Below are 24,973 nucleotides of genomic sequence, written 5' to 3' on the forward strand. Positions count from 1 at the left end.
TAATATTCTGTGTGCATAACACTTATGAGATATAATTTTTATTATACTGTTTGTTAAGTTATTATTGTTTTTGGGTGACCTGAATTTGAAGACAAAAAACTGAAAGGCATGGTTAAGAAATAAAACTTTTTTCGAGCTCGGAGGGCTCAAAAATACCAATGTATTCGAAGGTATTGTCGAGCGTAGAGAGCTCAAACATGTATTGACATCATCAATACATTCAAGCTCAAGAAGCTTGAAAACAGCGAGAGGTTTTGAAGTTGGCCAAGAGGGTCAACTGTTGTTTAGATACACTTATCCAAAAAATTGAAGGAACAAAAAAGTTTTATCAATTTTTTAGTGATTTTTGGAAAGCTGTATTTTCGTAAAAAATGATCGTATCAAAAAAACAAAAAAAGTAAATTGAAGCTTGAAATCTCTAGTTTAAAGATCTCTCAGCAAAATATTTTTTCGAGCCACGGTTTTTGCGGAATCATCAGAAAAAGGTCAGGACAAAATTTTTTTAAACTTATTGGTTTTATTTTTAAGGTCTACGGGGCCGGAAAAAATGTTTTAAAAAAAACAAATTTATGGCTCGTTTAGGAAATTCATTCAGCTACAATTTGCTTTTTTTTGATTCTCTGTACGACAATTTGCTGCTGAGTTATCAGCCTTTAAATGAAAAAGGATCCTTTTGTCTTTGATTATTGATATCTCAGCAAATAATGGTCGCACAGTAATTTAAAGGACAGTTTAAAAACTTGAATAAATTTCCTACAAGCTCCATTTTCGATTTTTTCAAAAAAAAATTAATTTTTTATCCTTGATATCCATTTGAAAAACCCTTAAAAAATGGCCATTTTCTGGTTTTTTAGTCGACTCATCGCTACTCTGCAAATATTGATGAAAACAATAATGTTGCCAGGTAATTTTACAGCTTAATGTACCCTCAAAAACCCTGGAAATTTTTAGATTGATCCATTGAACCGTTTGTACGGGCCGTTTGCTTAGAGTTTTACAAAACAATTGAAGGAACAAGTTTTGTTCCTTAATTTGTGTAATCATTACCAAAATGAAAAAATCAATTTTATTTCGGATTTTCTTTCATTTATGCATTAATTATTCAGTAAATGAAAGTTAAAAAAAAAAAAAAGTAAAAAATTCTTGTTTTATCTCTTTTTTCGGAAAAAATTTATTTTTTCTCTTTACCTTTCATTTACTGAATAACTAACGCAAAAATGAAAGAAAATCCGAAATAAAATTGATCTTTTTATTTTGGTAATGACTACACAAATTAAGGAACAAAACTCGTTCCTTTAATTGTTTTGTAAAACTTTAAGCAATCGGCCTGGACCAACGGTTCAATCGATTAATCTGAAAATTCCCAGGGTTTTTGAAAGTATATCACGCCGTAAAATTACCTGGCAACATTGTTTTTTTTCATCAATATTTGCAGAGTAGCGATGAGTCGACTAAAAAACCAGAAAATGGCCATTTTTTAAGGGTTTTTCAAATGGATATCAAGGATGAAAAAAAATTTTTTTTTGAAAAAATCAAAAATGGAGCTTGTAGGGAATTTATTTAAGTTTCTCAAACTGTCCTTTAAATAACTGTGCGGCCATTATTTGCTGAGGTATCAATAATAAAAGACAAAAGGATCCTTTTTCATTTGAAGGCTGATATCTCAGCAGCAAATTAACGTACAGAGAAACAAAAAAAAGCATATTGTAGCTGAATAAATTTTCTAAGCGAGCCATAAATTCGTTTTTTTTTTTTAATTTTTTCCAGCCCCGTCGACCTTAAAAACAAAACCAAAAAATTTAGAAAAATCTTGTCTTGACTTTTTTCTTATGATTCCGCAAAAACCATGGCTTGAAAAAATATTTTGCTGGAAGATCTTTAAACTAGAGATTTCAAGCTTCAATTTGCTTTTTTTGTTTTTTTGATACGATCATTTTTCACGAAAATACAGCTTTCTAAATATCACTAAAAAATTTATAAAATTTTTTTGTTCCTTTAATTTTTTGGATAAGTGTATTTGTACATATCTTTGGCTAACAATAAATTGTCCGGAAATTTTGTTTGTAAAAAGATCAGACCTCATTAATGATATGACTACTTTTTACTTCTTTTGATATATTTTTTATTACTACACCTTAATGAATAATTTTCCCGATTCTCCACGTAAATACTTTTTTGGACAAATTGCGAAAGGCGAAGTTTATTCGCAATTTATTCAGCCGAAACTGAATCCTGTTTGAAAACCACGATGCATCAACAGCTTGACATTAGGAAGTCACGAAAATGATGAATATATAGTTAGAATCTCTCGTAATTACCTCTTGCCGAAAATGCGCTCTGAAATTACAGATTACGTGCAGTACTGCATCAAGTGCCAAGAGTACAAGTCTTCGTAGCAATCTCCATCTGCCCCAATGGGAACAATCTCAGCTACATGTCCTCGGACATCATTGATCCAAAATCGATATCTACCCAAGAAATGGCATAGATACTATTTAGTAGATAGTAGTGTTCCTGGATAAATACACTAAAGAGGTAAAATCACTCCATTATGGGATCCCAAAGCATAATCAATTTGCATGATCCTTGATGACCAGATTCAATGATTAAAACAGTTTAGCATCCAGTGAGAACGCCATCGTATTTGTCTTAGGGCAACCTTGTATAGCGTATTAATCGCGTAATCTGCATAATGACTGCCCAATTCGTGAAGAAAAACTAGGAAACGTTGAATAAACTGTTATCTGCACTAATGTTTGCTTACAATACAGCGAAACATGTCGTGACGTAGTTTTCGCCAGCCTATTTGAACTATGGCTGAGAGACCCTGCCACTGGTATCGGTATAAGCACTGAGTAATGCCGGATCAGTACGCCGTACGATCCACACCACACCGTAAAATCATTGAAAGAAAGCATGGAATTCGTGAATGACAATCTAGCTCAGGTGTACGAGCGCCAGGCTATGCACTACAACCGGAAAAGGAGATCATGACAACTTAAATTCAGCGATTCAGTAAGCAAAAGAGAGCACCACTTGCCTTCGGCAGGGGAAAATTTTTCGGCGAAGCTGGCTATCAAGTTTTCTACGGATTTCAAGATCTCGAAAGTCGTAGGTCCGTTGAATCAGACCCAATGAATGAAGAAATTGGCGACAATCACGTAACATGGTCTATAACGGAACGCGGGGTGGCTAACCACATAATAGAATCTTGGGTTCATTCCGAATCTAACCTCAACCGGAAACAATGTTGATAATATAGTTATGTTACGTTTTCGCTGCACGATGTTGATGTTGAGCTCAGCTAGTTCTGTAGTATTTCTAGGTATTGGGTTCTCGACAGCAAATCAGCTCACGGTGACCCGAAATAACTGGTTGTATTTTAGATATAACAATAACTTTATTCACAATTGATAGTTATAGAATTTAGAAATTGAAAGTATACACTTAATATACAAATGATGTATGTTCAATAGTCAAACTTACAGAAGGTATGACTATGGACTTGATAGTTTAATAAGCTCTGATATCAAAGATCTGGTGTTCAGAGTTTAAGTGCGTATGAGTCTAAGTCTAATGTGTCTGAGACTAATGTGTGTAATGAATGAGTGTTCCTGCTCTGAGAGCGAGGGTTTTTATAAGGTATTCTAATCACCAAAAATAGTGGGATTGAGAGTTATTAAGCGGGGTTGAATTGTTGATCAGAGTTCACACTCAGTGGTCATTGAACTCGTCATTGCTTATCAGCGCGAGGCGATTGGGCATGAGACCCATGCGTCGAGCGCGAGAAGGGATTTAATCCTCGGCTGATGTAATTTCTGAGAAAAGTTATTTATTTAAAAGTCAAAGTCCATTTTCATATCATCTGCGTTTGTTACAAATTATTACTAATAGTTTATACAGCTGTGTTTTTAAAATGATTAAATTATCTCTAGTTGAATATACTTGAAGATTATTATGAAAAATATTCTCATACGTGGGATTAAGTACATCCGGTGATAGTTTATTATTTGATTATTGATTCGGAAAATACACGTATGTTAAAGATATTCTTATTTTATACAATTTTAACGATGGAGTAATTCTTATGATATATAATATTCTTACGTTATTATAATTATCTACTTAAGGTACTCTAATTGTTGGTAATTAGGGTGCCTTATTTTGAGAATAGACTTTAGGTCGATAAAATAATATAGTGAGCTGAGAACGGGCCCTGCTTGACAGCCAGGATATAACAGTCATGAAGTCACATGGTAAATTTTCGAGCCTGTTTATTGTCCTAGATAGAATGTATGAGTGTTTACGTGAATGTATGAGAATGCCATATGATCCAACTATTCACCTAGTTGCTGTAGATGGAGGAGCCACCCGATGTCAGTGAATTCGAAAAGGATGTCTAACGCCTTGAGGAGATCCTGAGGGGCCCACCTCTGGTCCACACGGTTCCATGTCCTACATGTCCCTGAGAAAATATCCGTAGAGTTATAAATTTCATTCGTCAAAATATCTTTACGAAAAATCTCTTAAATAATGAAATGTCCATCATCATTATTTGAAATTAAAAAAAAAATTTCGAAAATCTGAAAGTGCACGCTCGGAACGCTCATAATATATTTTTAAAGATTAAATATTTAAAAAATTCAATTCGCCTGTGCTTATTTATTTAACTTTTACTTATTATAATACGTATCAGACAACATAAAGAAAGTATCATGCTTATTTATTAGTGTTCCCACTTTATATTTATGTTTTTCATAATATTTGTAATGTATGTTTAATTTGCTAGAGGATGTCAGTCCCGCTCTTTGCTATCGCAGTCTACTTCAGGCCCCGGCATCCTGTTGTCTACGTTGTAACTAATCAGATGTGTACTATTTATGTAATACTTAATAAACTGCTCTCTAATCCTCCACACATGTCCCATTTGTTACCACCATCCTCCTGGTCCACATACTCTACAACATTTAAGTGTGATATAAAAAGATTATCCACAGTTGAATGTGAGGATTAGGGTGGTCGTTAAAAATTGAATTTTCTCAGGCGCCCCATAAAAAGCTTCTTTTTAGTGAAAAAATACGTGAGGAATTTGGTTTTTTCGTTTTAAGTAAAAAGAACACGTGCCGCAAGACGATCAAAGTTAATTTTTCGATACAATCGCGGTTTTTTTTAAATATCTCATGAAATATGCAGATTAAAGAAAAAAATCATAGGAACAATTTTGTAGGAAATTAAATTCTTGACAAAAAAGGTCATGTTCATTTTTTTCATAAAACGTGTATTTATGAAGATAATTTAAAAAAAATTTTTTAGATCTTATCAATTGGGCATTTTAAGGATAACGAATGTCAAAAATAACGTTTTTACTTAAATGTAGACAACTTCGTAACTCGTAAAATATCAATTATTAATGCTTGTTACAGTTTCTACATACTTAGAAAAATGTTATTTTCAAAATTTGTAATCCTTAAAACGCTCAATTCATCAGATCTAAAAAAAGTTTTTTTTGAATGTCTTCATAAATACACATTTTATAAAAAAAATGAATATGACCTTTTTTGTTAAAAATTTAATTTCCTACAAAATTGTTTCTATGATTTTTTCCTTTAATCTGCATATTTCATGAGATATTTAAAAAAAACCGCGATTGTATCGAAAAATGAACTTTGATCGTCCTGCGGCACGTGTTCTTTTTACTTAAAACGAAAAAACCAAATTCCCCACGTATTTTTTCACTAAAAAGAAGCTTTTTATGGGGCGCCTGAGAAAATTCAATTTTTAACGACCACCCTAGTGAGGATATCACGTGACCTTGATAAGTCAGTAGTGAAGCACCTCTTGGCTTCGCGATTGAGTAGTGTGAAAACTCATAGGTTATAAATTATGCAATATATACAGTAATTCCATTGATTAGAAACAGTTAAAAACATATCCCTAAAATATAGATCAAAAGCCAGCCAAAATGACCTAAGATTTTTTGTCCAAGCATAATTTCGCTTCAGGACATTATGTCTCACAAATATCGTAATATATGACATATAATGTACTTCATAAAATAAGTATAGAAATGTACATTTTTTCAGAGGTTATATGTGTGCGTAATTATAAAATATATAAATTCATACAATTGCGATTGTGCTGTACCGTTTTTAAAGAAAATTAGACTGTAACGGGGTGGAATGATTCCACATTACATTTTAAATTTAATTTCGACTCACGCCAAAAGATCCTTCCTCCTTCTTCAACAACTGTCAATATTAAAGAAAATGCAGTCACTGATGCGCCGGGGTCACTACGGACGAGTATCTCGACGTTTGATTTTAGGGGTTGGTCAACCTGAGTAGAGAGGTACGAAGGCCAGAGACGACGAGCTATCGCTCTCTTGTCTCACAGCAACCGCCGTGGACGGACGTGCCTTACTACTACTACCACTAACATCTTGGTTTATCTACTACAACTACCATCTACTACTACTACTACTTCTACTACTACTACTACTACAAGTGCTGATACTTATACTCAAAATGGGCCAAGAGCATATAAGCCCACCTCAGGTGGAAGCTTACTCTAATTTATGTTTAATTAAGTTTTATTTAAATTGATTAAATTATTAATAATTACTGTGGAATGGACCCGGTTGATTTGGAAAGGCTTGGAATGGATTGGTAGACTTGGAAGGAACTGGTTAATGATTGTGGTCATGGAGGAAAAGAATCGGTGGAAGGAAGGACTGGTTGAGGTTGGAGAGTGTTGGAACAAGTCGAGTCGTTCTATTAATTGTCGGATTAACTATTTTATTTGTAAAGTAATATATTTAATTAATTGAAGAGTCGTTATTAAGTAAAGTTATTCGAGTCAGTTTTATTTAATTAGTCGAGACAGTTTTGTCAATTTAGTTGAGTCAGTTTCATCAGTCATTTGGTTATTGTTTATCTTTAATTAATTATTATTTGCAAAGCGGCTTCGTTTAAATGAATGCCAGAGTTCATATTTAATTTAACATATTTAATTAATTTATAACAACCTTCCTGATAAGTTAGGTATAAGATCTCTCTCTTGGTTTTGATACTGCTCTAAGAGCTCGAAAACATTAGTATAAATACATTTTCGAGCTCTTCAATCTCGAAACTACCTTCGTTTCCCTTTCTATAAGCTTCTCAAGCTCAAAAGGAATACGTTTTATGTTATAGTTTAAGCATTTAGAATCCAGAATAATTAATGAACGAGCGTTTTTTAAATATTTATTCACAATGATGTTCAATAATTAGCTCAAAAATAAGTATTTACGTTATACGTTGTATCTATATCGTGTACGTTGTTATGTCCAAATAATTTTTTTTTTTTATTTTTATAATTATTTAAAATAATTATTTCTGAGCTCCTCTTTGAAAAGCGCGCGAAAACGCAGCGTCAGCTTTTTCACCTTTTTATGCGGCAAAGAATAGTGGAAAGACACCTGCAATAAGTTTAACGAATAAATAATAAACTGTCGTCACTTTCCACCAATGACAATGATTATAAATTCCCCATCAAATCACCAACCAAAGTTTATAAAAAGCCTGAGCACCCATAGCTCAGGGCTAGTCAGTTCATAAAACTTACGGTCCGCGAATATTCAAACGTCGAAATTTCGTGTACTCTTATTGCAGGAATCCGCCCTAGGCGTTGAAAAGTTAATAAGAGGATTTATAATAATTTTTAACTTAAACCCTATTGCAGGAATCCGCTTCTGCGTTGAAAAGTCAATAGGGCACTTCTTAAATAATCCAGGCTAATTCTTATTGCAGGAATCCGCATCTGCCTCGAAAATTCAATAAGAAATAGTCAAAGATTGCTAAATTCTATTAACCTTACTGCAGGAATCCGCCCTAGGCGTCGAAAAGTCAGTAAGGGATTTAAATTTTTATATTACAAATCCTCAAATATTGATCTAAAATTCGATCTGACGCAACTGTAGTAATCGTTCGTCTAGTACAATATTTGTCGGATTATAAAAACCATCCGGTACGATCGAACCAGTGACGCAAATCACGTGAATTTGCGATTCCATCTCGTGCCGAGTTAATTTGCGCATAAAACCACTTTTCGGGTGTGAAAAAGGACGCATTAAAAATAAATTGAAATCTTATAAAAATATCTGTTAAGGATAAATAATCCTATAATATAAATTAAATATAAAGTTGTGAAAACTTAGAGTGAACAAGTGACGTTCAGTAAAAACGTTGTAATTTGAAATAGTTAATAAAAGATCAAGTTCATCACTTCAACCTTGCGGTTTCATTCGAAAGTAGTACATAAGATATCATCCTATCAACCCAGCCGCACCCATTCTACCAACCCTCAGGAAGGTCGAGTGAGCTGTTTAGTCCTGGAGGGATAATAGCTGCCGCACTAGAAGAATTGACATCGAAAGGTAGGTGAAAGAGCTATTTTTCTATCATCATAAAATACTTTTGGCTTAAACAAGAGCACCAGTCTCTTCGAAGACGTTTGGGTTCTTAATTTTCGAAAAGATCCACTATAAATAATAAATTATAGAAAGATAATTTCTTCCTCGTATTCTTTATTGTTGTCCGCACCCTCCAACCCGCTTGTCCAAAAATTACTATCGCTACCAAAGGGAGAAATCCCGGATAAATAATTAAAAATTAAGCGGCGGACATAACATAAAGAACACTGGTGGCAGCGGTGGGATTTTCGAAGTTAAAAATCCTTCTTTTTGAGCCACAGGTATCATTTTTCTACCAATCTCGAGATAAAGGTAGATTTGTGGTAATTTTCCTATTTTCAAAATTCTAAAAATTTCAAAATCATATTTTCGTGGCATTTTTGAAAGTGCCACGCCCTGTCTTCGTGGACTTGTCACACCTTCACAGGTAGCAACTCCACGTATCGCGGTGTCAGCACCTTCCGCCCCTTGAATTCCAACTTCGAGGAATGCCAGGTGTCCACACCTTGCGACACCGCGACGTAGTTGCAGAGTCGGCAAAAGTCGTACATCGACTTTACTGTTGCAGCTTCGAGCTGTAAAAACTAATACCTTTTTCCTCTTTCTGGCCAAGTCAGCAATTTTGTCCTGAGTACAGAGACTTATAATATCGTTGTTTCACGTGTCACCTCAGAATGTGATGTCTACCATTATACGTGGCAACAGAAATAGGTGGCGAAGAGAACAGACGCCACCTCCGGTGGAAGGTTCAGGAGACAACATGGTGTACCCTAAACCCGTTATTCGGTTAAATTGCCCGGTATATGATGAAAACATCGCATTACCTCAATATAAATTGTCTTTTGAATTTTATCGCGAATTGCCGAAGCTTGATAGTAGAGATCCAAATTGCAAACGAGATTTTGAGAATTTTGAAGCAATAATTAGAAGGTGGATGCCGTATATCCATCCTAATCACAACGGTATTTTTATGACTAGAATTTATCATCGGTTGTTTGGTCATATTCGTAGCATTTTGTACGACGTTACAATCCGTTGCGTCTCTGATATTCTTGAAGCTTTGAGCGATACATTTCATAACCCAGATATATGGCAAGCGCAATTGGCTAATGCTTTTATAGAGAATGGAGGATGCATAACTGAATTTTATTTTAGGTTGCGTAACATGATTAAGGGTTGGCTGTCTTTTACCCCTAAGAGAGATTTAAGGTATGTGTCTGACAAAGCGGATCAAATTGCATTCGACATTTTCTACGAAAATTTACCTAAGTATATGAAGCGTATTGCAGTTAAGAAAGACCCTCAAACTCTGGAAGAACTCTACCTCGCGGTTAGACAAGAGACATTTTTTTATAAGCCTCATCGTACTCCGAGCTGTAAATCCCCTGATTATCGTTGCAATGAGAAAAGTGGGGGACGATATTTTAACGAAAATCGAGTCTTTGCTAGTCCCATTCAACAACCAAAGCCTATTGTTGATACCATTATTGTTGATACCTACTTTGTTCTACAATCTGGAAGTTTAAGAAAAGTCGAAGTTTTACAAAAGATTCATCAAGCATCCGTTCAAATTATTCCAGATGCCACTTTCTTTAAGGAGTCTCTTCCTAACTTGAGCAGCCTGGATATTTATGCTTTCCAGCCCACTTATACGATAGTCGAAGAAAGGTCCAAAAGTTCCGAAATTTTGGAAAAACCTTTAATCCTTTCAGATACTAAAAATATTTCTCTAAATATATTGCCTATAAGTCAAAATTGCTCAACATTATCAAATTCTAAAAATAAAATTTTTGAAGAAAGGCAATCCAACATTGAACTTCATTTCGAAATAAAAGATCCTGAAAGTAATAATTTAGAGACAAGTGAAGTGGGGGACGATAAAATTAATGCAGCCTTCAAGAAAATTCCAGAATACACAAAACCGTTCGTAATTTTCAAACGATTAAATGGCCTAGAATATATTTTAATAAGCGACAAAGTTTGCCCTTCGACGTTTTTCAGAGTTATAAATTTATTTTTCACCGGGACAGACAAATTTTTGAATTCAGGCAATCCCGAAACATTGGATCGAAATTTCCCAATCCTACTTAAAGGAAATAAGGAAGCTCCACCAACGCTTCTCAAAGTATTGTGGAAGGAATTCTATAAAAATATATTCTATTTAATGTTTCTTAACGATTCGAAATTTTTCAGAGTAATTCCAAATCATTCTTGTCAAGTCAGTACTTTTAGGAGAGGGGGGGACGATGAAAGATCTTTCTTAAAACTCTTAAATAGTTTTCTAAAATTGTTAAACTTCTCTAAACTCAAAAATTGGAATACTATGCGATCCCGGGTTCCTGACATTAAAGATGTAAAATTTTTGTTGTCCAAAATTGTATCAATAATAAGACAGATGGAAATTTTTATAACTGAGAAATCTCATTTGTCGTTACTTTTAAAGCTTGTAAATTAATTCTCGGGTAGTACAGGTAAATTCTTAAATCAAAATGATTCTAATATTCATCTCCAAAATTCGTCGAAATTATTAAACAAAAACATGGAAGCTTTCCCAATCCTTCTTAAGATTTTGTGGAAAGAAATATATGAGGAGAATTCAGATCCAATATTGGATAAAACTCTCAAATATTTAAAATTTATTCTAAATTTTCTTAACGGAACCAATGTAATCGAATGTGACACTTGTGACTTGATTTCTCCTTCGCTCTTTTTCAGAGAGGGGGACGATAGGAAATCTATCTCAAAATTCTTAAAATGGCGATTCAAATATTCAAATGACAGTAAATGGAAAATTTTAAGGATTGCACAATCGTTATTTTTGAAATTAAAATTTAGTGAAAGATCCGTTGGCGAAATTGAATCTCCTACTTATATTAACGAAGTAAATTCCAACTTTTCGTTGTCAAAAGTAATTACACTAATAACGGACAAGAAATTCAGAAAATGGAAATTTAAAATTATTCTTTCGTCTTGGTTCGATTATTTACTTGAAGGAACTCTAAATCTTAAATTCTACCACGGGAATCGCAAAGCTCCTGATTTATCATCGCAATTAAAAATTACTCCGTTAAGAATCTTTATTTTTAAACTCTTCTATTGGTGGTCGAAAATAGAAATAAAATTTTGTTTTAATTGCTAAAAATTATTTTTTTATTATCTTGATGTTTATTTTGAGGCCTTCAAAATTTCATAAATCTAAAAATACTAACAGACCGAAGCTCGAGCACATTTCACCAGTTATTACTAACCACTAACCCTTCAATAATCCGCTTTTAGATTTGGTTTCAGAATTCGGGAAAAACATTACCAGATATATGTTCGTGTTTGGGGGCTTCTGGAAAACTTGAACCATCAACGACGGAGTGCAGAGGAAAGATATTTTACTAATTAACCAGTCAAGAAAACGGAGGTTTCTATAAGGACAATGTAATTTCGCTGTAAGAGCAAAATCAGGCGATTTACTACTCAAGCAGTAATCCGAATGAAACTACGAAAATGTCCCTAAAACTCTCCCAAGATTATCTTCAAGGCCTCACTTTAAAATCATCGTATGCAGATCAACAGATATCCAGCGAATCAACTCGACCTGATTCACCTCAAAAGTCGTAACCAACAAAAGAATATCAGAAGAATCAACTGTTGCAGAATCATCTCGAAAATAAACTGTACGCGTCAAGAAATAACTTTTGTGAGTTAGAATAAGTTCATTTTTAGCTTAATACTATACACTTTAAATTTTATGAAAATTTCAAAAAAAAAAATCTATAGAAATTATGCATTTTATTTTATCTATAATATCAGATGATATGATTTTAAAAATATGCAAACGATACGATAATCTAAATTTTAATATGTAAGATTGATTCATACTTTCAAACACATTATATGTTTTTTTTTTTTTTCAATTTGAATCAAATTACCGTAAGCGAAGGAAATCTTTATTTAAACAGAGCAAGCTTAATTATATATAAATCCCATTCATTGTTTTTAAACAAAAAAAAATAATAATATTTGAATGGTTTCTTTTTGATAAATAACAAATCGATATGATTCATGAATCCTTCGAATTCAAGAAAATGTATCCTATTCACTATTAAGGTCCAATAGTCGAACTAATATTTTTGTTTTTTTTTGTACAAGCGTAAAACGCAAGAGAATTAAAATTTCTCGATTCAATGAAAAATATAAATAGTCGAGAAGACGTACACAACAATCGACCAGTAACATACTGACACTCAGGTGTCAGGTTAGAAACGCTGACATTACTCCGCCACTGTGTGCCGGGTCATCGACACATATAGCTCATATGTAATCTTTCAGAGCTCATAAAAAAAAAAAAAAAAAAAAAAAAAAAAACGTTACATATCAGCGTTTCGAGATGGCGATTGATATTTAAACACCAAGTCTTCATTAGATCAGGAGACATCGTGTTATACTAATCTCACTAAAAGGAATTAAAGTAACGCCTAGAGAAATTTTAATAAGAACTTGATAAATGATAAAATCTCAAAACCAAGAGATTTTAAATCGATATTGGACATCATTCTCTATCCTATTTTTTTTCTTTTACAATTATATATGAATCATATGTTGAGATTTTCCAAATTTACAATTACTCTGTTTGGCTCAAGATTTCTTTGTCTTGCAATTTAAGAGTATTACAGATCGTTTATTTTATTTTTTTTTTTTTACGTTAAATTTTTATGAATGCATTTTATTTAAGAGTAAAGAAAAAAAATTATAAGTATGCAACAACCGCAGCAGTCAGGTGAAATCTGAGATGACACCAAGTTTATTAGTCAGTAAGTTTAAATAAAACCTAAAAATTTTAAATACATCTTCGAAGAGGAAAAATTTATAATAAGACAGAAATAATCATAACAAGACTAAATTATTTTTTTGTCCTCCTTCTGTTCATATACGATTTTTAAATTATTTGCGTAATTTTACCAAAATTATAATTAAATAGGGTTGTAACAATCGATACATATAAATTGCGATTTAATCGACCAAAACAATAGTTTATATTATTAATTATTTTTCTATTTATTTTGTTTACAAAAAAATTCGACTACGCCCAATAATTTGACCTTTCTCTGGTATCTATGTACGTGTATGCACGATGACCGTGAACGGACAGGGATAAACAGATGGGACTACGTTATACCTATCTGTCCCTTTCTCTTTGTCATCTTTTCTCAGTCTAACTATGATGCTTAGAAGTATACTCATCTTGCATCCACACCTACCTGCGTACTTCTTGCGACAAAACATTTACAATAGAATGTGTGTGTATGTGTGTGTAAGCATAGCATCAGATAGATGATCGAAATTATGATGAAATCGTCGTCCACTTTACTTGGGACGCTTGCACGTGTGCACTGGGCCTTTGATAAATCCGTGGTAAACAACTTTACGAGCTAAATGATTGACGTTACTTATAACTTAAATTCAATATTTCTAGTCATATTTTGATTTCCAAACTATTGCTCAATAGGCTTACTCAGTTGTTTTTGTCACATAAGATGACCTCCAAATCCGGAATATTCACGCATCATATTTTTGTTTATTTTTGAGATATATCTAGACACCCTTTTACCAATACCGGACTTATAACATAGATTGCTCAACATGCTTACGCATTTGTTTTTCACATGCAAACCCGGAAGACTTACGCATCATGTTTTTGACGCATCTCAATTCCCTAAACCCGGAAATTATAGCTAACACTACACCTACTGCGTGAATTACTCATTTGTTTGTCACAAAGATGACCACCGAAACTGGTACCCTTGCGTAATACTTCATTAGATCATCATCGATGAGCTAAACCAGGAAGAAATCCATAGGAACCAATACACTTCCCCCATTCAAAACTAGGGTATATAAACTGCCGAAAAACTAACGAAGGCAGTCAATCGCTAATCTAAAGTAATCTCTGCCGGATCTCGAGTCAATAGCTAAAATCTATCGCCGGTTCTTGGTCTGAAATTTTATCAACCTAAAGATTAGTTCTAAACGGCCACGTCCGATTAGTGCCGCGAATCAGAGTCTGAAATTTTAATCATTGGCCACGTGACGGTCCACCGCCTAGGCAATCGGGCTCCTTGGTCAAATACTTAAATTTTAACTTGCTAAAATCTCGGTTGATTCGACTCACTCAAAACAGGATCATCGGTCTCGTGACGGTCCACAGCCTAGGAATCCGGACTCCTAGATCTAAATCCTGAATTGAAATAAAATAACTCGCGTTCGTATTCGATAGATAGGGGAGTGCATCATCTCGGTACCCCAGTAGCTTCGAATCCGAATAGTGCTTTTAATTCCGCTGAATCTAATTCACGAAGCCACAGTGCCGTGTCCCAGTGTAATTAAAAATAAAAGACATAGACTGTATGATTTCGCAATCATAAATTCAAATTGGTGAACTGTGAGAGAGTGTGATCTGCGAAAAATTGTACACCACTTCAACCTGAGTGGTAAGTCTAATTAAATATTGTTAAAAGTATAACACACCTATGTAAACAACATATAAGAATATACAATTCTTTCCTTTTATAAAATATATCTTTTTCTTATTATACCTCTTGCTCTAACATTCACAAGTGAACGGGTACAGAAAGAGACAGACGTAAAGAACAGGGACTTCTCGAGGGCCCACATTCACCTACCTACTTTCCATTCGCTCTAATATCCCGGACCTATCCTAAGCCACGCAGGTCAATAATCGGGATAGTCTATGGTACTTCCGCTCGGTACAAAATAGACTTATTTACTATTTCGAAATATTACCGAATATTTAACATTCTCACACTAGCCACGTGACGGTCCTTTTTGGCTCCTTGGTTGAGTTATAGAATAAATATTACGGGTAGTTTTCAAGTAAATAATTAATTAAATATAACCCTTCGCCCGTCGCCTTCACTCTCTCCGATCGTGACAGGGTATTGGTACTGCACTAAATTATGACAATCTGAATTGAATATAGAAAATATTTTAATTTAGATTAAACGAAAAAAAAAAAAGAATATCCCTGTGAAACTAATTACTATCCTAATTGGTTAAAAATTCACCTTAACACACAATATAATAACAAAAAAAAAAAATTTTTCAATTGACGTTATAAACTCATAAAGGTATTCAACCTTCTTTTCTCAAAAAAAAAAAAAGAGGAAAGAAGGGAATCGAATCAAATTTCAAATGAATACTATTTAATAACAAATTCGGCAAATTTTGAAACACCTGCTTTTAATCTCGATCATTTATTAAATTAAACAGTCGAGAGTAACAAGTTCCATGTAAACTAAATGCGAATGATACTTTGGAATTGTGAAATATAAACCGCCCTTAAGAATTTCAAAATTTTGTTGTAAGCGCTACCACGAACCTTTCAAAATATGGGAATTCATATTTTTTTTTTGTTAGGAAACCAAGAATTGTAAGCCTAAATTTAAGGAATTACATCATATACAGGCATCTACTATAATTATCATAGCTATATATTGAAACGAAGTTGAGGTCCACCCCTCTAATAGGGATGAATCAACCGTCCGTTACCCATTTAAATTAAATGGGCCCGTGTCCCTTTTAGCTAGTGAGCTAATAATTCGGTAACAGATCCTGGTGTTACCCGGTTCGTAAGGACCAGACGACCGGTTGGCTATGAATTTATATATGCAAAAGGCATATAAAGGATCGGGAGTCATGGGGCCTTTATAGGGTATTAATATACCAGAAAGAGAGATAGACTACAGGTAGTTGCAAATGAGCCAAACTAGTGAGAAGCATAAGAAATTATAGAAGTATAATAATAGTGTTATTATACTTACCTGTGAGGTGTTGATTCACTGGTGTTGATGATTGAGAGCAATAAATAATTAAGACAATTGTGAGCTCTGTATCACAATTGTCTGGTGTAGCTACAAGCAGTTATTGTAGATAAGGATCGCGGCAGGTACGCGCTTCTGTAAGCAGGTATTACAGGGTAAATCGCGGCAGGTACGCGCTTCCACAAGCAGGTATTGTGGGATGAGATCGTGGCAGGTACACGCTTCTACGAGCAGGTATCGTAGGAAAGGAGTGCAGCAGGTATGCACCTCTACAAGCAGGTATTGTAGGCAAATGTCGCGGCAGGTACGCGCTTCCACAAGCAGGTATTGCGGGAAAAGGACGTGGCAGGTACACGCTTCTACGAGCAGGTATCGTAGGAAAAGGATGTAGCAGGTATACATCTTACGGGGTTGCCGTCTTCTACAGGAAAGGTATGTAGGCTAGGAAGTGTAGCAGGTATACACGAGAATAATCATTTAAGTTAATGATTATTTGAGTAATTAGAGAACATACTTAAATATTACTGAATACTTAGTCGTAGACAGGTAAGTTAAAGTAAAAAGAAAAGGTTAAAAGAATAAACTTATTTATTATAAAGACATAGTAGTAGTAAAGTTGAGAAATTAGGTAAAGCTGAGTAATTAACGGCGCGCAGGCCTTCTTATAGATTCACGTCGATGCTCATGCGTCGACGTGATGCGCATCCCTTCCATTTAAAATTCAAATGGAGAGGGATTATTAAATAATAATAATAATTCAATACAGTTCAGCGGGTAAACCAGGTAAACATGGTAACTACCCTAGGTAACGGCCTATTATCATGGTGCGATAATGAGGGTTTTCATAAACCTCGTTACACCCCCGGGCCAGACTGGAAGTTACTCGGTGACTTTCAGTCGAAAGCGATTTAAAAAGTACCATGATGATAGGCGATTACGTACAATCAGTCTGTAAATAATAGCAAGATAAATTAAATAATTAATTATTATCAAACATAAATTAAAGATAGTTAACAATAATTAATTGCAATGTCACTTAGTACTTAATACATTGTATATCAGGTAATACTTGCAGGATTCATTAATATCCTTTTTAAACAAAATAAAAGTAAGAATACAAAATAATAAACGAGTTACAATAAATTTCAGGTAATCCCGGTATGAAGATATTTGGTTATTTAATCTTAGGATTCATTAATATCCTTTTTCTTTTTTAAATTAAATAATAATTGAGTCTCAATAAATTATCATATGTTTAACTTAATGTCTCGATATAAAAATATTCATTCATTTGTAAACTAAATGTTACCTTAATAATAAATGATTTAATGTAATATTATTTATATCTTTCTCTTCATTTTTTTTTTTTAACATTTATAAACTCTATTTTATACGTTATTTTAAACAGTCTTAAATTTATTTTAACATCATAAATATATTTATTTGGTATGATATATTATACTTTGTTATTTATGATATATTTTTCTTTTTTTTTTTTTTTGATAATATCGGTAATGATATGAATAGTGTTTAGATCGGTAATTATATGTCAGTCTTCGCATTCTGAGGTGTGTAAAAGAAAATAAAATTTTTTTTTTTTTTTTTTTTTTTTGCAAAGAAAACTTGAGTAATTAAATGAGTTGATAAATAATAATTTTTTTTTTTTGAAATAATAATATGTCTCTCCTCTTTTTTTTTTTTTCTAAAGTTTTGGGTGAAGCCCAGAGAATAGAGGATGTTGAAATTAAAACATAAAAGTAAGAATAAACTCACTGAACGTGTTACCTCAGGTGCGAGACACTTGGTTTGATGCAGGTGATTGTGATTAGGGTGGTAAGATGTCCACGGCTCCTCTGTCTTCTCGGCTCAAGTTAACCCGAGTTCTACAGGCTCTGCATTTAGGGTCGAAATATGGATGCTGTGTCTTGCATGATAGACAAAATTCTTTCATTAGTTCAAAACCAGCTGATGATGATGATAAATATGGGCAGGAGTTGTTGTTGTGTCCTACTCGTAGACAACTGGTACAATAATCGTCTCCAAATTTAGCATTGGAACATTCTTGATGGGAATGTCCCTTTCTTTTACATCTGAGACACCCCGTTGATCCAGGAACAGATGATAATCTGGTCTCGGCGGTTTGAGTTCCCACTGTTCTAGTAGTAGGTGATAATGCTTCAACCTTTTGGCATAATTCTCGCCAATAAGTTCTCCAGGTGTCTTCCGGTACAGTGTCACGCAGGTCGTATTGGCTCTCGTGCGTAGATTCTCCAATTTTGATTGTTAGTGGTACGATAAACGGTACCCTTGTAAAGTCAGGTAATGTTGTGATAATGGCTGGTTTTGGCGCTGGTTTGAAAGATATATCGCTGATTTCAACCAATTTACTGTCAGGTTGATCGTATACGATAGTACGCCGATGGTCTCTGGTTACATGAAATCGATATAGTAGATTTGGAGTAGTTGGTATATTGGGACCGATAAATGCAGGTGCCTTGAACACGGGGTTACTCCAATAACGTCGTAGGCTGGATTGATGTGCTCTTTCTTCAGCCATTTTTCAGGTTTGGTCGGCTTACAATGAGGTCTCTCGTTCGATGATGGCACAGGTTGTGAAGTGTCTCGCCCCTTGGTGCAGTTCAGGTGGTCGACTCTGTGAAATTACAATAATATATTAATTACTCAAGTGTGACGTGTTGATCTTCTAGGCACTTTTAAATCTGACAATTTATAAGTGCCAATAATTTTATTATTTTCATCACAAACAGTAGCCATGCTTGATGATATAAATTTATTTATAAAAAAAGGTCCCTTTCTAGGTGGAACGAGCTTACCAGCGATTCCTTCCGCTTTCCGACTCAGAGTTTTCGATTTTATATAGACTTCCGCGCCGACGGTTAAGTTAGTTTCAGGTCGCGGAGATTTTCGCGCGGTAGTTTGCGCATCTTGTGCTTTTAACATTTTTAATTCAACAAAGTGTCGAATTTCATCTAATAAATTAATGAGTCGCTCGCGCTCCACAGATTTATCGATTTCAGGTATTAAGGATATGTCGCGATGCAGTTCAAGGTATCTAGGATCTCTGCCAAAATTTAGGAAGGCAGGACTGCAGGCGAGGGAGCTGTGAATTGAGGTGTTATAGGCGTATGTTAACTCAGGTAGCCACTCATCCCATTTATTATGTTTATCAGTCAGGTAGGATCGGATCATTATTTTTAGATTTCGATTTATTCTCTCGATTGGATTTGATTGAGGAGAATACGGTGGAGTGAACTCGTGTGTGGTCTGAGTTAGATTTAAAAATGAAGTTACATCTTTATTTGTGAATTCGGTGCCATTATCAGAGATAACAACACGGGCAGGTCCCCATCGTCTAAAAATATCGCGTAAAAATTCTACGGCCTTTCTACCGGTAGGTTCAGATGTTGCTCGAAGTTCAAGGTAACGAGTATATGTGTCGCATAGTACAAATAAATGTGTTTTGCCGTGAGTTGAACGCGGTAGTGGGCCGACTGTGTCGATCGATACACATTCCCAGGGTTCAGTGATAGGTCGGTGACCTTCAGGAATGTTAGGAGGGTTGGTGTCAGGTTTATGCAGGAGGCAGGTTTTACATTTGTTGACAAAGTCACGTGTGTCTTTGTACATTCCTGGCCAGTAGTATTTTAGTGTCAGGTGTTCGTACGTCTTATTAATACCGAGATGTCCGGACGTATTTGTGTTGTGTATTTCAGTTAATATGTCTTCCCGATTTTCTTCTGGTACAACGAGTTTCCAATTTTCTGGTGATTCTTGTAAATAATTAAACGGTGTTCGATGTCAATAAAAATATAATTTTTCATCGATTATTTTCCATTGTGGGAATCGGTTTGGAAAATCAGTTACGTCTTGAATTTTTCGATTGTACCAGTCGTAGCTGATGGCTCGGTACAGAGTACGGTGTGGACAGTTATCGATTTGTATCGTCGCGTCATCGTAAACTTGTGATAACGCGTCCGCGGCTTCATTTTCAGTGCCTTTACGGTGAGTCATGGTAATTGGGAAACATAAAAGTTCCATGGCCCATCGCGCAAGTCGTCCGCGCGGATTTTTAATGTCTTTTAGCCAGGTTAAACTGGCGTGGTCAGTTATTACCGTTACGGGATATCCCTCTAAATATCCCCTCAATTTTTTAAGAGCCCACACGACGGCAAGGCATTCACGTTCGGTAGTGGTATAATTAGATTCGTGTTTGTTTAATGGTCTCGATATTGCGGTAATGACATATTCGCGGTCTTCTCCCTGCTGGGTTAATAGCGCGGCAATACCAGAGTCGCTTGCGTCGGTGTAAAGTAGAAACGGTAATGTGTAGTCAGGTACTGACAAAGTCGGAGCGTCAAGAAGAGCTTGTTTTAGTTCTTCAAATGCGTTTTGTTCTGTCTCCGTCCATTGCCAGGGTGTTTTATCGCTGGTCAATTTATTTAACGGGTTTTGTGCCCGAGTAACGTCTTTTAAATGTCGACGGTACCAGTTTACCATCCCCAGAAATCTCCGTAGTTGTTTGCGAGTGGTTGGAGGTGGATATGTGCTGATCGCAGCAGTTTTTTCTGGATCCGGTGAAACTCCTTCACGCGAAATAATGAACCCTAAGAATTTTATAGATTCTTGACAAAAGTTACATTTTTCACGTTTTATGTCTAATCCGATTTGTCGAAAAGTTTCGAGTAATAGGCCGAGTATTATCAGGTGGATATCGAAAGTGGGTGTCGCGATTATCCAATCATCCATGTATGATTGGATAAAGTTTTCCCAATAGGCCGGTAGCGATTTTTGTTGCAAAAGACGTCGAAACGCCTTTTTGACCTCGTCCATTGCAGCTTGGTACGTCGCGGGGGCAGTTTTTAAACCTTGCGCCATTTTTACGAATTCGTAAAAACCTTTACCTTCGACTGCAAATGCTGTTAAATGACGGTCTTCCTCGCGTATTAATATTTGATAATACGCGTTGCTACAATCGATAGTGGATCGGTATTCTCCCTCGCGTATAACTTCGAGAACGGTATCCATGCGGACCATGGGATACGCAACAAACTTAGTTACCGCGTTTAGCGGGCGAAAATCGATACACATTCGCCAATGTTCCGGTTTACTTCCGTCGAAGGGTGGAAGTCCTGGTAATGACTTTTTACGTACCATCACTGGTTGACAGCACCATTCACTGGTGCTTGGCTGAATTACCCCGTCTGCTAGCATATTATCGACAATCATATGCATAGCTTGTCTCACGATTGGTGTCCTGCGGTAATTTTTGACACGAATAGGTTTTGCATCGGTTAATTCGATTTTATGTTCTACGACGGTGATAGTGCCGAGGGTTGCATTTTTCATTTTTTCGAATTCGCGATCAAGAAATTCATTTAATTGGTCATGTTCCGTGGTAATAGTTCGATAAATTAATCCCGGTAATTTGGTAGTGTGACTGTGGTAAGTGTCGTCAGTGTGTTTCCAAGTCCACGTATAATTAACAGTATTAATTTTTATATGATGTCGTGTCATGAAGGTTAATCCGATTATTATTTCGTCGGTCATGTCTTCGAAAATTTCAAACCAGTCTTCGATGTCAATTTTATTAATAATAAAGTTCAGGTAAACTCTCCCGGTACTACACGTAGTCGTATTGTCCGCGAGTATGAACGTAGAATTATTTTTAACAGTCTTGAATTTTAAAGTATTATGAGGAATTAATTTTACGATTTTTCGCGAGATGAAATTTTTATTCGCGCCGGTGTCAAGTATCGCGATGAATGAACGCGTAACGAAAGTAAGAGTGCAGTTTATTGATCGACTTACTGCGGGTGGAGGTGGCGTGTCAAGTGGTAGATCCACAGGTGTATCGTAGTCATGGAGCTCGGATATGCTGGTAGACTTGTCAGCAGTTCTCTTCTTTTTTGCAGCGAAATTCACACAAATTAATTTACAACCCGAGTCATTATTTATATTAACGTCAGTCAGACAGTGGTCGGGAGAGCAGATTTTTTCGGCACTGATTAGACAACCCATGTCGTCAGTTAAGTCGTCAGTTGAGTCGTCTGATGTGTGTGATTCAGAGTTGTAGTCGGAACTGATGCTCCCGGATATCAATTTATCATCCTGGGATAAAGGATGACCGATATTGTTGCACGGCGCATCATTTACTCCAGGAGTTGTTGTAATTGGTTGAAGAGGCGTTAAAGGTGGTGGGTATGCGTTTGCCCCTTCTCGTATATCGAGCATACCACTTACTCGTTTTTTGAGTCACATTCGCACTCTGTGACTAGTACTCCCACCTTTCCGCATTTTATGCACAGATCAACCCTTGGATTGGTACAATCGCGTATAGCGTGTGAGCCCTTCTCTCCACAATTTTTGCATATATATGTGGGTGAGACAGTGAGGCTATTTTCCCCTCTGGGGTTCTCCTTAGGTGACCTGGATCTGCGTGGAGTGCTGTTGAGCCGGTCCTTAAATTGTACCCTTCGTGGTGTTCTTGTTTTTTCAGGTGGTGTATAATATTGAGATAATCGCCCAAGACTTTCATCTTGGGAATCTGAGGTTTCTGATGGCGATTGATCTTCGTGTATTCTTCTTGTAAATCTAGTAGATTTCTTAGATTCGGCAGCTGCCTTGGCTCTCTGAGAGAGTCTTTGTAAAGCGGTTCTTACAGCTGAATTTAGTTGAGAATACGTCTTGGTATGTGGTGCTAATGAGTCGAGTTGTGCTTGAATGTCATAAGCCAGTCTTGCTCTTATTACTAGCACTTGGTCTTCTTCGGATGGTGCTTTGGCCATTTCTTGATATTTCATCATAGTTTCTTTGATGAATTCCTTTGGGTCTTCGCGATGCTGTTGATACGTGGTCATGATTTCCTGGCTTATATCCAGGTCAGTTTTACCGAGTGTAAAATAATCGATGTATGATTTTGCGAAGTCTTCCCATCGGTGCCATGTGTGCTGGTATTGTCTTACCCAGTACCCCTCTGCTTGGTACATGGCAGTTTTGGCAAGTGTGAGATGTTCAGTTTCTGTCAATCCCAATTCTTTTCCGAAATCAGTTAACGCTCGGAGATATTCCCGGGCTTTTAGATTCGTGCATGGGTATGTCAATCCCCGTTGTCTTAGTGTAGCTTCCGCGGCGGCAATATTTTTCGCGAAGTTTCGTTGATTGTTGTACTCTGTCCCGTTCGCTGATTGGTTAATGGTCATATGTGGGCCGTCATTTCGCGGTTGTTGGTGGTAGCTGGAGTTCGCGTTTGGCGCGATACCGCGAGGGGAGTTTGGTAGTGGTGGTGGACCCGATGCGTGAGAAGTGGGTCGTGAATTACTCGCGGCAGCAATTTCTTGGATGATTTCGGCGGTAATGTCGGCAGGGTTGACGTGTACGTTAGGTTGTCTGTCAGAATTTATTTCTTCCAGGAGTCGAAGGTCTTCGAGTCCTAGATCGCCACGAGTGCGCGCTCTCTTTAGCATGTACGTGGTACATCGAGCGTATAGACCGACAGTTTGATTGGTCTCTTTTATGTGGTTATTTACTACGGTCTGGCCTTGTCGCATCTCGTCCATGTCCGTTTGTAATTGTCGTATTTGTCTTTGGGCGTCATGGTAACCTCTTATACATTCGTCTATCTGTATGCTCATCTGTTGCATGATAGCGTCATTAGATAGGAATCGTCGGTCAATGACAGTCGTCAGGTTGTGGAGGTCGAATGGAGAAGGTATTGATGACGATAAAGTTTGTTGTTCGCGCCCATTTGGTGTTATTTGTCCTTGGTCAGTCGCGATTACTTGTACATTCGCGTCGATAGGGAATTGTAAATTATTCATCGCGTTGTCCGCATTATAAGGATCGTTAAGATCGCGATTCATCTCGTTAGATGGATTTTGACGATGTTCCATATTTATAAAATAGGTCACGCGGTGTTTAGTCGATGATAAGTTGTGGTATATTTTTATTAATATATTTTTTTCAGTTTATATTTTATCACGTAATATATTTTGTTATCAATACACCGGCTGGATTTATTTATTTAGTTATAAACTCTGTCAAATGTATTGTTCAGTTATGTTTATTATTCCGGTCACGTAGTGTTAAGTGGTATCGTCAGGTGTAGGTATGAGTGTGTTTTTATCGCGGCGTTTTTATAGCTGTGTGGTACGGATTTTATTTCCCGCGTGTTGCTATCCCGGTAATAGTCGAATAAAGTTGTTCTTATTTTATTTTATTTTTATCAAATAGTAAAATGTATAAAGTTCGGCTACCATTTATGTGATGATAGCTTGCATACTTACAGGTTACATACAGGTTATTTTATGTTCGTGTATTTCCCAAGTGTATATTTTTCAAATAATAATTTTTTTGTAAATAGATAATATTTAAATATTAGATAAGGAATCCAGGTTTTAGGATCTGTTAAATTAAATAAACAAATTAGAATTAAATAAGCGAAATAGTAGGTTAAACCCACGTGGTAAATAAAATAATTGTTACCTGATAATAATAAATTATAATCAGAAGGATTATAATATTTAACTGTTTTATATGATATTTAATAATATTTAAATAATAATATTTGATGTGAACGTATTAAATTATTTGTTGCAATAAATAGAACGCAGTTTCTGATACTGTTGTATACCGGTGAATACGTTAAGTGTGGTATAGCGTATAAAGTAATAGATAT

General features: G+C 35.6%; 1 protein-coding gene across 1 annotated transcript; it reads right to left on the minus strand.

Annotated features, from left to right (window-relative positions):
* Positions 1 to 17,833: 17,833 nt before the first annotated feature.
* LOC130664803 (uncharacterized) lies at positions 17,834 to 24,917 on the minus strand. The gene is made up of 3 exons (XM_057464904.1): positions 24,781 to 24,917; positions 24,582 to 24,699; positions 17,834 to 18,931 (listed from the first exon to the last, which is right to left on the minus strand). The coding sequence occupies exon 3, from the start codon at positions 18,833 to 18,835 to the stop codon at positions 18,104 to 18,106; it is 732 nt and encodes a 243-aa protein (XP_057320887.1). The 5' UTR covers positions 18,836 to 18,931; positions 24,582 to 24,699; positions 24,781 to 24,917; the 3' UTR covers positions 17,834 to 18,103.
* Positions 24,918 to 24,973: the final 56 nt, after the last annotated feature.

Source organism: Microplitis mediator, chromosome 3 (genome assembly GCF_029852145.1).
Source record: "Microplitis mediator isolate UGA2020A chromosome 3, iyMicMedi2.1, whole genome shotgun sequence".
Lineage (NCBI taxonomy): Eukaryota > Metazoa > Arthropoda > Insecta > Hymenoptera > Braconidae > Microplitis > Microplitis mediator.